Source organism: Anabrus simplex, chromosome 4, assembly GCF_040414725.1.
Source record: "Anabrus simplex isolate iqAnaSimp1 chromosome 4, ASM4041472v1, whole genome shotgun sequence".
NCBI lineage: Eukaryota > Metazoa > Arthropoda > Insecta > Orthoptera > Tettigoniidae > Anabrus > Anabrus simplex.
The window spans coordinates 118,529,831-118,542,637 of NC_090268.1; the positions used below are offsets into that span (position 1 = coordinate 118,529,831).

The 12,807-nt window shown below is 38.5% G+C and overlaps 1 protein-coding gene across 2 annotated transcripts in view; it reads right to left on the reverse strand.

Annotated features, from left to right (window-relative positions):
* The window catches only part of LOC136871678 (rifampicin phosphotransferase), a 210,305-nt gene that overhangs the window by 69,714 nt on the left and 127,784 nt on the right, over nt 1-12,807 (reverse strand). For both annotated transcript variants that reach the window (XM_067145175.2, XM_067145176.2), the window contains exon 14: nt 10,357-10,504. In XM_067145175.2, the coding sequence (XP_067001276.2) occupies nt 10,357-10,504 (148 nt within the window). The remainder of the gene's footprint in view (nt 1-10,356; nt 10,505-12,807) is intronic.

Here is a 12,807-nt window from a genome sequence, read left to right on the forward strand (position 1 = left end):
AGCTGCTTCTTTCCTTCTACGACCAAAACATTTTTCTGTTATGTCCTCCATTCCATTCCGTATTATATCAATAAAATTTTCCTTGTTGATACCGGCTAAGTTCCACCGTGCTGGCCTGCACAAGATGTTTCTTACTTGAGGAGATTCCTGGAGTAGTCAAAAAATAATATATTGATGATCACTCCCCGTATAGTTCTCGATCATTTTCCATCAATAATCTTAGGCATGGTATCCTCTGATGAGAAGGTTACATCTGGTATTGTTCCCTGACATCCTGGCTGTCAAAATGTTGGCACATTTCCAATGTTGTTGACCACCAAATCCATTCTGGCTGCCATCTCCATTATACGCCGTCCTCTGGAGTCTGTTTGTGGCATGCCCCATTCCGACACTTGAGCAATTAAATCACCAGCGACCACTAGTCTGTTTTCCATTCCGCATAATGCATCCTCAAGGCCATCAAGTTTCATCTGAAAGTTGGAAGCAGATTCATTTGGTGTAAAATAACAGCTTACAATAGTGATTCACCCAGTCTGCACCCAAACAAAACCATCTTCGCATCCATGTTCTGTTACTGAAACTTTTCCTAGATCTGGTATCAAAATTGCTGCTGTTCCAAGGTTATCCACAAACCACCCTGGATGATCCCTCTCTTGATATGGTTCGCTAATAATAACGATGTCTGCTTCCATCTTATAAATATGCTGTGTCATAAGGTCGTTAGCTGTTTGACTCCTGTGCATATTTGCTTGAAGGATTCACATCATTTGCTGTGATTTTTGGCCTTTTCAAGAGCTTCACGAAATATTGTGCATGCACCCAATCCAGGAACATGATTTTGTTTAGCTTCATTGATACCCTTGTCTGTACAAAGCATACATCGCGGATTATTCTTTTTACAGTCTACCGCCTTGTGACCTGATTCTCCACACTTAAAACAGAGCTTACTTCTGTCAGGGCCTGTACAGTTTCTTGCCAGGTGTCCATATGATAGGCATCAAAAGCAGTGAGGTGGTTCTAGCACGTACTCTGCAGTATAGCCATCCTATCTTAATTCTTCCTGCTTCCAGTAGTTACAGAGCATCCTCATCTTTAGTTTAGAAGATGGCAAGTTTCTGTCCCCAGCTGTTTGGTTTTGTGACCGATATTTTCAGCTCTCCATGGGGATTACTGGAATCTCGTCTTACAGCTTCCTCCACATCTGCAGTGGTAGTGACACCATCCATGTCTCAAATCTCCATGGGGGCCTTTACATCGCCATCTTGTCCGAGGGCATCTCTCAGAGATTTACTGAATATCTCCCTGTTTTCAATCTTTGTTGTTTTATTGAATTCAAGAAGAATAGCCCCAGCTCTTGTTTTGTGGATAGATTGGGTGCCTGCTCCACTGTCTTCTAGCTTCACGCTGTTCCTGATATCCTTCAAAACATCAGTGAAAGTCTTACTGTTCATTGGTTTGATGATTACGGCTTCTGAACGATTCCTTGATTTAGAATGAGTTCATATTCCACTCGCGCTAAATGCTGTACTTTCAAGATAGTTACCGGCCTGTTTCATTGGAATATATTTGTACTTGCTATCCTCACTCTTCTTCTTTCTCTTCTTCTTGGATATAAACATTTCCCATTTTCCTTGGTCTTCCTGTGAGTCATTTGCTACTGGTGATATCCTGGACAATTCCTTGTTCTCTGTGGTAGTTGATCTCTGCTTTAGTTCTTCTGTAGATTTCTTCCACGACATCCTGCATGTTGCTCCAGCCTCTAAAGTTTCTTCCAACATCATGAGGCCATTTTTTATTTCTGTTTTTAGATTCTTAAGAGGAATACCCATGATGTTCTTAAACAGTGATCTTGCAGTCTCAAGATGCACCTCTTCTTCATACTGATTCTCCGTTATCTGCCGACTGATATCATCAATCAGATTTAGGTCAATACTCCTACCGGTACAGCCATTGTGGATGCTTTCCCTTGATACTCCAGGCAGCTCCACTGTATCACACTGAATCTCTGCCAATGAGGGAGTCTAGGTGGCCGTGACTTGAACCGAGGGGATGGTGTTGTGAGTGAGCGCTGGGAGCGCTTACAATAGAAAACGATCATCTATCTACCGCAGTGCTACTTCTAAGTGATTTTGATCTTTGGCAAGATGGCTGCTCACAAGATTATTTCACCGCAAACTTTTCAATATTTCACTCAATATTTTGTTGTTTCAATTGTAAACAAACACATCTACCATGCAATGGAGCTTAAAATAACCATACTCGTACAAAACTTGTTTCGGTAAGTACCTTCATAATATAAACCTGCTTTCTTGAGCTATCTTGTAACTGCAAAGTTCACACGTACTTTTGTATCCAATCATAATAATAATAATATGATGATAGGATATACAGTACTGTATATATATATAGTACACTGGCAGAAAAAATATCCAAACACCAAGAAGGGGTTGTGCTAGATTAACAAACATTGGTAGGCGTGTTTATATATATGAAAGAGAAGTTGATTCAAATTTCTGCAAATCAGTCACATTAGCGTAGCGCTAGTAGCGGCCCCATGACATTGCACATCAAGTGTGTTTAAATGTGGGCCGTACTGTGTGAGATTGGACAGAGTGACTGTGAGTGAGTCAAGAATGCCTTTACAATGGTGAAGAGGCCAGTATCAACAGCTCACTGCAGTTGAACGAGGCTGTATAATAGGGCTACATGAAGGTGGATTTTCCTGCTGCGCTACTGCAGAACGACTTGGCAGGATTATCTCCACTGTGCATGTGTGCTGGCAGCAGTGGTCACGAGAAGGTACGTTCATAAGAAGACTGGGCTCTGAATGTCCCCGTGGCACAGCAAAGAGGGAGGAGCACCGTATGCAGCGTATGGCTGTGGCACAGCGGACTGCGTGTGCAGCAGTAATTCAAGCAGCAGTTGGCACCGCACTGACGCAACAAACTTTTCCAAATCGGTTACTTGAAGAACAGCTCCAAGCCAGACGCCCTGCGGCATGCATTCCACTTATCCCAAACCACCACCTTCTGCGACTTCACTGGTGTCACGCGAGAGCTCATTGGAGGATGGATTCTCTTGCTTACAGCTTCTATCATTTCAGCTGTCCAATGTTGCTTCTTCTTGGTCACTGTTTCTAGCTCCATGAACCCCACAAATGTGTGTATCTTGTTCCTGAATGTGATTTTGTTGTGGATGTGTTGATCCATGATGTTCATTTCTTGCAGATCCTTCTTGGTGTTAACAAACCATTTGTCAGAAGAGTTGCCTTTCCTATTCGGCTTGTTGAAAAAGTTTAAAAAAAAAAAATAAAAAAAAATAGTGAGTCCATTATCGGGCATTCTTGAAATATGTCCAAAGAATTTAACCCTTCGTTTGCATATTGTTCCTGAAATCCTGCTGCTTGCTTTATATACTTCTCTGTTACTGCGTTAGTCGGTATGCCCATCAACAAATTAATTTAAAAACCACCTAACCGATACTTTATTTTTTGCCGTGGGCAAAATAAAAAATACATTGGTTCCTTTGATTGTACTCATCGATACGGTTATGAAGTGGATGGCTTGCAATAATCGGTATGTGTCAGCACATCATTTTGGTCCAAGAAGTTTTCTTAAAATCTTTCTTTCTTCTTCTCGATTGCTTTAATGTCTTTTCTGGTTGTTAATCCTAGGCATTCTGAAGCATGCAGGCACTCTGGTTGAATCATTATCTGACAGTGTCATAGTTTAGTCCTAATAGAAATCGCTTCCTTGTTTCGTGTGTTATTCATAAGGTGGAATACTAACTCCATTTTTCTGACTCTCTCATGGTTCCTTTAATTTTTTTTTTCTAGTGGCTTTACGTCGCACCGACACAGACAGGTCTTAAGGTGATGATGGGAGAGGAAAGGGCTAGGAGTGGGAAGGAAGTGGCCGTGGCCTTAATTAAGGTACAGCCCCAGCATTTGCCTGGTGTGAAAATGGGAAACCACGGAAAACCATCTTCAGGGCTGACGACAGTGGGATTCGAACCCACTGTCTCCTAGATGCAAGCTCACAGATGCACGCTGCTAATAGCACATCCAACTCGCCCAGTTTTATATTTATTATTTTTCACAGTGCAATACAAGTCAGCGAAGAAGGAACTCCGTAACACAATCAGAAAGAGTAAAGCTGATAAATGGTGGGCATTGGCTAAAGTTGAAGATGATCCATGGTGACTAGGTTACAAGATTGTAATGAAGAAAATCAAGACATTTTCAACCCCGAGTATGGATCCGCAAACCATTAAAGAAATTGTGGATACACTATTCCCCGACCATCAAGAGAAGATTGACTGTGATGGTGAAAAGGAACTGGATGATATACCCCTCTTCACAGTAGAAGAGCTGAATAGAGCTATTAGCTCTCTTAGAAACAAGACGACTCCAGGACCAGACGGTATACCTGCAGGAGCGCTAAAGATAATAAATCAGAACTCTGTCCAGAACTGTTGCTGAATATGTACTCACTGCCTGCAAACGGGTATTTTTAGTCCCCGAGGAAAAATGGCCCGATTGGTTTTGATTAGCAAGGGAAAACCTGGTAGTTATAGATCTTTATGTATGTTGGACACAGGTGGGAAAGGCCTGGAGAAACTTCTGCAGTCCAGAATTCTCTCACCAGTTCAGCTAGCAGGAGATTTATCTGTTTGCCAATATGGATTTTGGAGAGGATATTGACATTGGATGCAGTGGTGGGAGGTGGTGAATACAGCAGAAAGAACACAAATGGCCAATCATCATTCCCATAAATTGACACTTCTTGTGCCCCTGGATGTGAAGAATGCTTTCAGTTCATCGACATGTTGGTAGCTCTTGAAGAAACTTTCAAGCTACCACAATATCATATGCACATAATGAGAGGCTACTTCAAGGATCGCACTTTGCTGTATGATACGGTACAGGGACAAAGGTCAAAACGACTGATGGTTTGTACAGCAGAGGGATCGATCCTTGGCCAGATCTTTGGAACATCATTCATGATGGCTTGTTATGTTTGGAGATGCCAGAGGACACGAAGCTTGTGGGCTACGCTGATGATGTGGCCACCTTGATAGTGGCTCGTAATGTTGAGATGGCTCGGATCAAACTGAACCAGGTAATACGGCGCATAAAAGAATGGATGATGAGTCACAGTCTAACACTAGCCCTACACAAAATGTAGATAGTTCTTCTGATGAGGAAAGGATCGAGACTTTTGTTCCAATGACTGTTGGAGAGTTAGTGATTGAAATGTCTACAAGCACAAAATATCTAGGAGTAACACGTGACTCCAAGCTCATATTCTGGAATCATATTCAGAGAGTGACAGCTAAGGCAGTAAAATACATGACTGCACTTAGTAGACTGATGGGATGTAGCAAAAGATCTTGGAGGTCGACGCTAATCAGGAACTAGTATTTAGAGGCCCCATGAAGAAAAGAAAAAAAAAAGAAAAAAAAAAAAAAGAAGACTGATGGGAAATATTAAAGGTCTGATTTCCAGTAAACGATGCCTTCTCATGTCGACGGTTCAGTCAGTGCTCCTGTATGGCTCTGAAATCTGGGCTGAATCCTTGAGATATGCTTGGTGATAGGAAAAACTTAAAACGGTCCACCTTTTCAATACAAAAAGTTATATTTTATTTATAACATGTAGGCTAACGACTTTGCCTGGTTGGCTGCTTCATTTAAACCTAAGAATTTCATTTTTTGTCCGTATTGAACTGAGAAGGATGATAGGAAAAACTTAAAACGGTCCACCTTTTCAATACAAAAAGTTATATTTTATTTATAACATGTAGGCTAACGACTTTGCCTGGTTGGCTGCTTCATTTAAACCTAAGAATTTCATTTTTTGTCCGTATTGAACTGAGAAGGATGATAGGAAAAACTTAAAACGGTCCACCTTTTCAATACAAAAAGTTATATTTTATTTATAACATGTAGGCTAACGACTTTGCCTGGTTGGCTGCTTCATTTAAACCTAAGAATTTCATTTTTTGTCCGTATTGAACTGAGAAGGATGATAGGAAAAACTTAAAACGGTCCACCTTTTCAATACAAAAAGTTATATTTTATTTATAACATGTAGGCTAACGACTTTGCCTGGTTGGCTGCTTCATTTAAACCTAAGAATTTCATTTTTTGTCCGTATTGAACTGAGAAGGATGATAGGAAAAACTTAAAACGGTCCACCTTTTCAATACAAAAAGTTATATTTTATTTATAACATGTAGGCTAACGACTTTGCCTGGTTGGCTGCTTCATTTAAACCTAAGAATTTCATTTTTTGTCCGTATTGAACTGAGAAGGATGATAGGAAAAACTTAAAACGGTCCACCTTTTCAATACAAAAAGTTATATTTTATTTATAACATGTAGGCTAACGACTTTGCCTGGTTGGCTGCTTCATTTAAACCTAAGAATTTCATTTTTTGTCCGTATTGAACTGAGAAGGATGATAGGAAAAACTTAAAACGGTCCACCTTTTCAATACAAAAAGTTATATTTTATTTATAACATGTAGGCTAACGACTTTGCCTGGTTGGCTGCTTCATTTAAACCTAAGAATTTCATTTTTTGTCCGTATTGAACTGAGAAGGATGATAGGAAAAACTTAAAACGGTCCACCTTTTCAATACAAAAAGTTATATTTTATTTATAACATGTAGGCTAACGACTTTGCCTGGTTGGCTGCTTCATTTAAACCTAAGAATTTCATTTTTTGTCCGTCGTCGTCGTTAGCCTACATGTTATAAATAAAATATAACTTTTTGTATTGAAAAGGTGGACCGTTTTAAGTTTTTCCTATCATCCTTCTCAGTTCAATACGGACAAAAAATGAAATTCTTAGGTTTAAATGAAGCAGCCAACCAGGCAAAGTCGTTAGCCTACATGTTATAAATAAAATATAACTTTTTGTATTGAAAAGGTGGACCGTTTTAAGTTTTTCCTATCATCCTTCTCAGTTCAATACGGACAAAAAATGAAATTCTTAGGTTTAAATGAAGCAGCCAACCAGGCAAAGTCGTTAGCCTACATGTTATAAATAAAATATAACTTTTTGTATTGAAAAGGTGGACCGTTTTAAGTTTTTCCTATCATCCTTCTCAGTTCAATACGGACAAAAAATGAAATTCTTAGGTTTAAATGAAGCAGCCAACCAGGCAAAGTCGTTAGCCTACATGTTATAAATAAAATATAACTTTTTGTATTGAAAAGGTGGACCGTTTTAAGTTTTTCCTATCATCCTTCTCAGTTCAATACGGACAAAAAATGAAATTCTTAGGTTTAAATGAAGCAGCCAACCAGGCAAAGTCGTTAGCCTACATGTTATAAATAAAATATAACTTTTTGTATTGAAAAGGTGGACCGTTTTAAGTTTTTCCTATCATCCTTCTCAGTTCAATACGGACAAAAAATGAAATTCTTAGGTTTAAATAAATATGCTTGGTATCGGAGAAGGATAGTTGCCGTAGAACGGAGAGCAGCTTTAGGTATTGTATGTGCATACCCCACGATTTCCGAACCTGCAATCCTCATGGTGGAAGCAATAGCCTCAATAGATCTACTTGCATTGGAGTGACAAGAAATCTGGCATACCCAAGGAGAGCTGGGAAAGAAATGTACACAGAAGCATGCCTTCAGTCAACGGATGAGGTGATGGCAACTCAGATGGGAAGTGACCCTCGGGGTAAATGGCCCAAGCGACTGATACCACGTTTGGATATCTGGGTTGAAAGGGTTTATGGTGAAGTCAACTATTACCTCACCCAGCTTCTAACAGGACATTGATATTTTCGGAAATTCCTGCATAGAGTGGGCGGAGCGAGTGATGCACCATGCATATCCTGTGACGCCATCGATGATGTACTCCACACCTTCTTTGTATGGCCATTGTATGTTAAAGAGAAGATCTGTGGAAACTGAGTTGGGAGAACTGACAGCAGATAATATTATTTCTGTGATGCTACAAAACCAGGAATCCTGGGGTTGTGTGGCAGTGTATGTGGAGGATATCGTTTGTCAGAAGGAGAAGGATATGGAAGCATACGAACGCCCATAAAGGAGAAATGAAGAAAGAAGAAGTCTGAAAGACTAAGTAAGCACGACATCACCCTGAAGTAATGCGAGAGTGGTTCCAGGATGATGATATACATTGTGGGAATAGGGTGTGTTCTTTTTAGTGGGCAAGAATCCCACACACTTGTGGAGTGCAAACACTTCACAAAAGTCTTTTGAAGATTTTTCACAGTCCTTCACAAAAAAATTATTATTATTATTATTATTATTATTATTATTATTATTATTATTATTATTATTATTATTATTATTATTATTAAATTTGGTTATTGCTAGCCTCATACAGTTCTTTTAAGACAGACCCTCCGAATAGGGTGGTTGGTGTGTATTTGGTATCTGATAAACAAGAAGCTGTGCGTTTGTGTGTTAGAGCCAAAATTTAACCATTTTCAGATTAAAATCCCTTGACACAGCAGGAAATTGAAGCCAGGGCCCTGAGGCTGACCACTCAGCCATAGAGCCTGATAGAAAGAGACAATGAAACTATAAGATTTGAATGTCATGCTGATATTAAATAGCAACAGGTTAAAAAACATCAGAATACACCAATATACAGTGCGAGCCTCAGTCAAGTTGCCAGTTATTCCCTGTGCTGTGTCTGGGCAAGTGTATGGTGCAGTAGCTGTGTGACCTGTATAGCTTACTCAGTGATGTCATGGTCTCAGCTAGTCTGCGATAAGCTTCCGTACAGCACGACTGCTTCTTATACAGCAATAATTAATCAGTTTAGTGCATTTCATGGCTTTTGAATTCAGTGTTGAACAGTGCACTTCTGTGTGCTGTAGATTTTTAAATACAATTTGGACCAAAATTTTGAAGATCCATGAGGCTGAATAGTAAAGAGTTAACCAGAATATCATCACACATTACAATGCTTATCTTCAGGCTGAGGGAGAAGAGTATTTTCAATACATAGTGTAACATAAGTTTTATTTGTTTTTCTGTCGTTTTTTTCATCCAATTATCCATTGGTCGAACTTGATGGGTTGTCTAAGGGCATAAGGGAATGGTGTAACAGCAACCATGCCCTCATCTACCAACAAGCGGCATGCGGGAAGATTGGCAACTTTTGCGGGACTTGTATTATAGTAACCATAATTAAGTGTGAGAGCCCTGAAATCTACAGGCCCTGGATTTGATTTCTAGCAAGGTAAAGGGATTTTTACCTGGATCTGAGGGCTAGCTCCAGATGCACTTGGCCTATGTGAGAACAATTGAGGAGCTATGAGACAGTGAGATAGTGGCCCAGGTCTAGAAAGCCAAGAAAGAATAACAGCCAAGAAGATTCATCATACTGAACATGCATCACCTCATAATATGCACGTCTTCAGACCGAACAGCGGTTGCTTGGTAGGCCAAGGCCCATACAGGCTGAAACACCATGACGTTTCTAGCTAAGTGAACATATTGTGATCTACATCGTCATCATCATTGAATCATATATTCTCCACTCCAGCAGGCCAGGCTTGTTCTATTTTATTGTTGAAAGTAATCCCTCATTTTCTTCTTCTGCTGACTTTCTATGAATAACAAAGTTGAAGGTTTTTCTGTCAGGGTGAACTCTCTTAGCCTTTGATAATTCCCTACTTTATCTATAAAGCAGGAAATGAGTACTGGAGTGCCTCATCCACAAACTGCATTGTTCTGAAGATCTTCTCCATGTAGCTTCCATGCCATACACCTGACAAGGGGCCCTTTCAAGGTGGTAGCAGTGTTTTTCGATAGGTGTTATTCCTCTATCACTCGTCCCTTATCCTGACTTATGGCAGGCAGAGCCTGGCCTCCCATTTACTAGACCTGGGCTGGTGGGTTTATAGCAAACTACAAACTTTAATAAAGGAAATATTTCAGAAATTAAGTTCTCAGAAGGGAAACATAATTTAATTTCATCAATTATGAATATCTAAGTATTCAAGCTCTTTTGGCTTTTCAGTTGTGAAATTATGAGCATTTTTCCCTCGTGTGGCAGCAGGCTCAATGGTTAGATTTCCAAACTTCTAGTTTTACAGTTTTCGAAGATTCTGAGGTACCAGAATTTTGTCCCATACAAGTTCTTTTACAACCTGGTAAATCTGCTGACACAAAACTGGCATATTTGAGCAGCTTCAAATATAACTGGACTGAGCCGGATCAAAACCACCAGCTTAGACTCAGAAGACCAGCACTTCTGCCATCTGAACCATTCAGCCCGGTGCCACACCTCTCCAGGACATAATTTCACGATTGTGAATAGTGTATTCATTAACCTAATGCCTTAATTGCATCACTCACCTCTCCCAGGCCATAGTTAGCTGTAATAAGCATCTTGTCTGGAGCTCCAGTCACTGGATGTCGTGTGAAGAGAACACCAGCACATTGAGCAGGGACCATGACTTGTACTACCACACCCATACCACCTTGAATTACTTGTCCATGTTGCCTGTAACACATTTTTACAGTGAAGTATTATTTGAAATAATAATAATAATAATAATAATAATAATAATAATAATAATAATAATAATAATAATAATAATAATAATAATAATAATAATAATAATAATAATAATAATAATAATAATAATAATAATAATAATAATAATAATAATAATAATAATAATAATAATAATAATAATAATAATAATAATAATAATAATAATAATAATAATAATAATAATAATAATAATAATAATAATAATAATAATAATAATAATAATAATAATAATAATAATAATAATAATAATAATAATAATAATAATAATAATAATAATAATAATAATAATAATAATAATAATAATAATAATAATAATAATAATAATAATAATAATAATAATAATAATAATAATAATAATAATAATAATAATAATAATAATAATAATAATAATAATAATAATAATAATAATAATAATAATAATAATAATAATAATAATAATAATAATAATAATAATAATAATAATAATAATAATAATAATAATAATAATAATAATAATAATAATAATAATAGGAAAAAAAACTTTTTTTATAGGGAAGTGTGTGAAATCTTTCATGAGACACTTGTGAGGGTCCACACTCCACAAGCATGTGAGATTCCTACTCATTAAAACCCACACACCCTTTTTTCACGACATATATGTTGTGCTGATTTCTCAAATTTCAGGATGCCTTCTACATATACTGCTACCTGATTCCGAGATTCTTGGTTTCGTAGCATCACTTGCACAATAGTTTCTGGCATCAACTCTCCTTGCTCAGTATGTAAACATCTTCTCTGAGTTGACCAGTGATAGCATATAATAAATGTATGAAATACATCATCTACATCATTGCAATAAATACACGCCGAGTCGCTCGCTCTACCTACTCTATGTTGAAATTTCCGGAAGTATCCATGACCCATCAATAGTTGCATAATGTAAAAGTTAACCTCATCATGAGCTTGGGCAACCCAATCAGCTAGATGTGGTATCAGCTGCTTAGTCCATTTTCCTCGGGAATCTTCCTCCCATCTTTGCTGCCACCGCTCCATTCATTGCATATAAGCTAGCTCCTTAGCATGCTTCTTTCTGAGCTCCCCTTGATTTCACCAGACTTCCTGTCTCTCCAAAGCAAGCAAATCAATCTGTGCTACCGCTGCTACCGGAAGAACCGCAGGTTCGGATACTATGCAATATGCGCTTGTAATATGCAAAGCTGATCTCCGCTGTACTGCAGCTATCCTTCGCTGGTATTTTTCAAACTTCAGAGATTCAGCCCAGACTTCGGCACCATATCGAAGCGTCGAGTGAACTATCGGCATCAGAAGTCATAATTTGCTAGACTTTGGACCTTTAACGTTGCTCATTAATCTACTCAGTGCAATAATGGTTTTCACTGCCTTATCTGTCACCCGTTTGATATGATCCCAAAAAGTAAGTTTGGTATCAAGTGTGACTCTGAGGTACTTTATACTTCTAAATGTTTCAATTTCTGTTTGTCCAATATACATTGGAATGACGGTCGTGATCCTTTTCTTGTCATGTGAACGATCTCTGTTTTATGATCTGCCAGTTGTAATCTGTGATTCGCCATCTAATCTTTCACCCGTCACATCACTTGATTTAGCTTAAACTGAGCCAACTCCAAATTTTGAGCTACCATCAAAATAGTTATATCATCACCATAGCCCACTAGCATTGTGTCTACCTCAACAATCCATCATACACAATGTTCCACAGATTTGGGCCAAGGATGAACCCTTGTGCTGCACCAGCTGTGAGCCGTTTCACTCTCTGCCCATCTTCTGTGTGATATACTAGAGTATGATCTTTCAAATAATATCTCATTGTGCGCATGAGATACTCTGGAAGTTTGAAAGTATTTTGGAGCACTTCCAATATGTCATTCCACCTTATCGAGTTGAAAGCGTTCTTAACATCCAGAGTCACAAGGAGTGTCACTTTTCGAGAATGATGATTACCCATTTGTGCTCTTTTCACTGTATTCAACACTTCCCAAACTGCATCGATTGTCGAATGTCCTCCTCGAAAACCATGTTGACGATCAGAGAGGTCCCCAGCTAGTTGAACTGATGAAAGTATTCTTGGCTGAAAAAGTTTATCTGATCCTTTACCAGCAGTATCCAGCATACATAAAGGCCTATAGCCCCCAGATTTCCCTTTGCTTATTAAAACTAGCCGAGCTGTTTTCCAGCGAACACTAAAAACCACCGACAGCAGGCAGCTATTGTACATTTTCAGCAGTAGT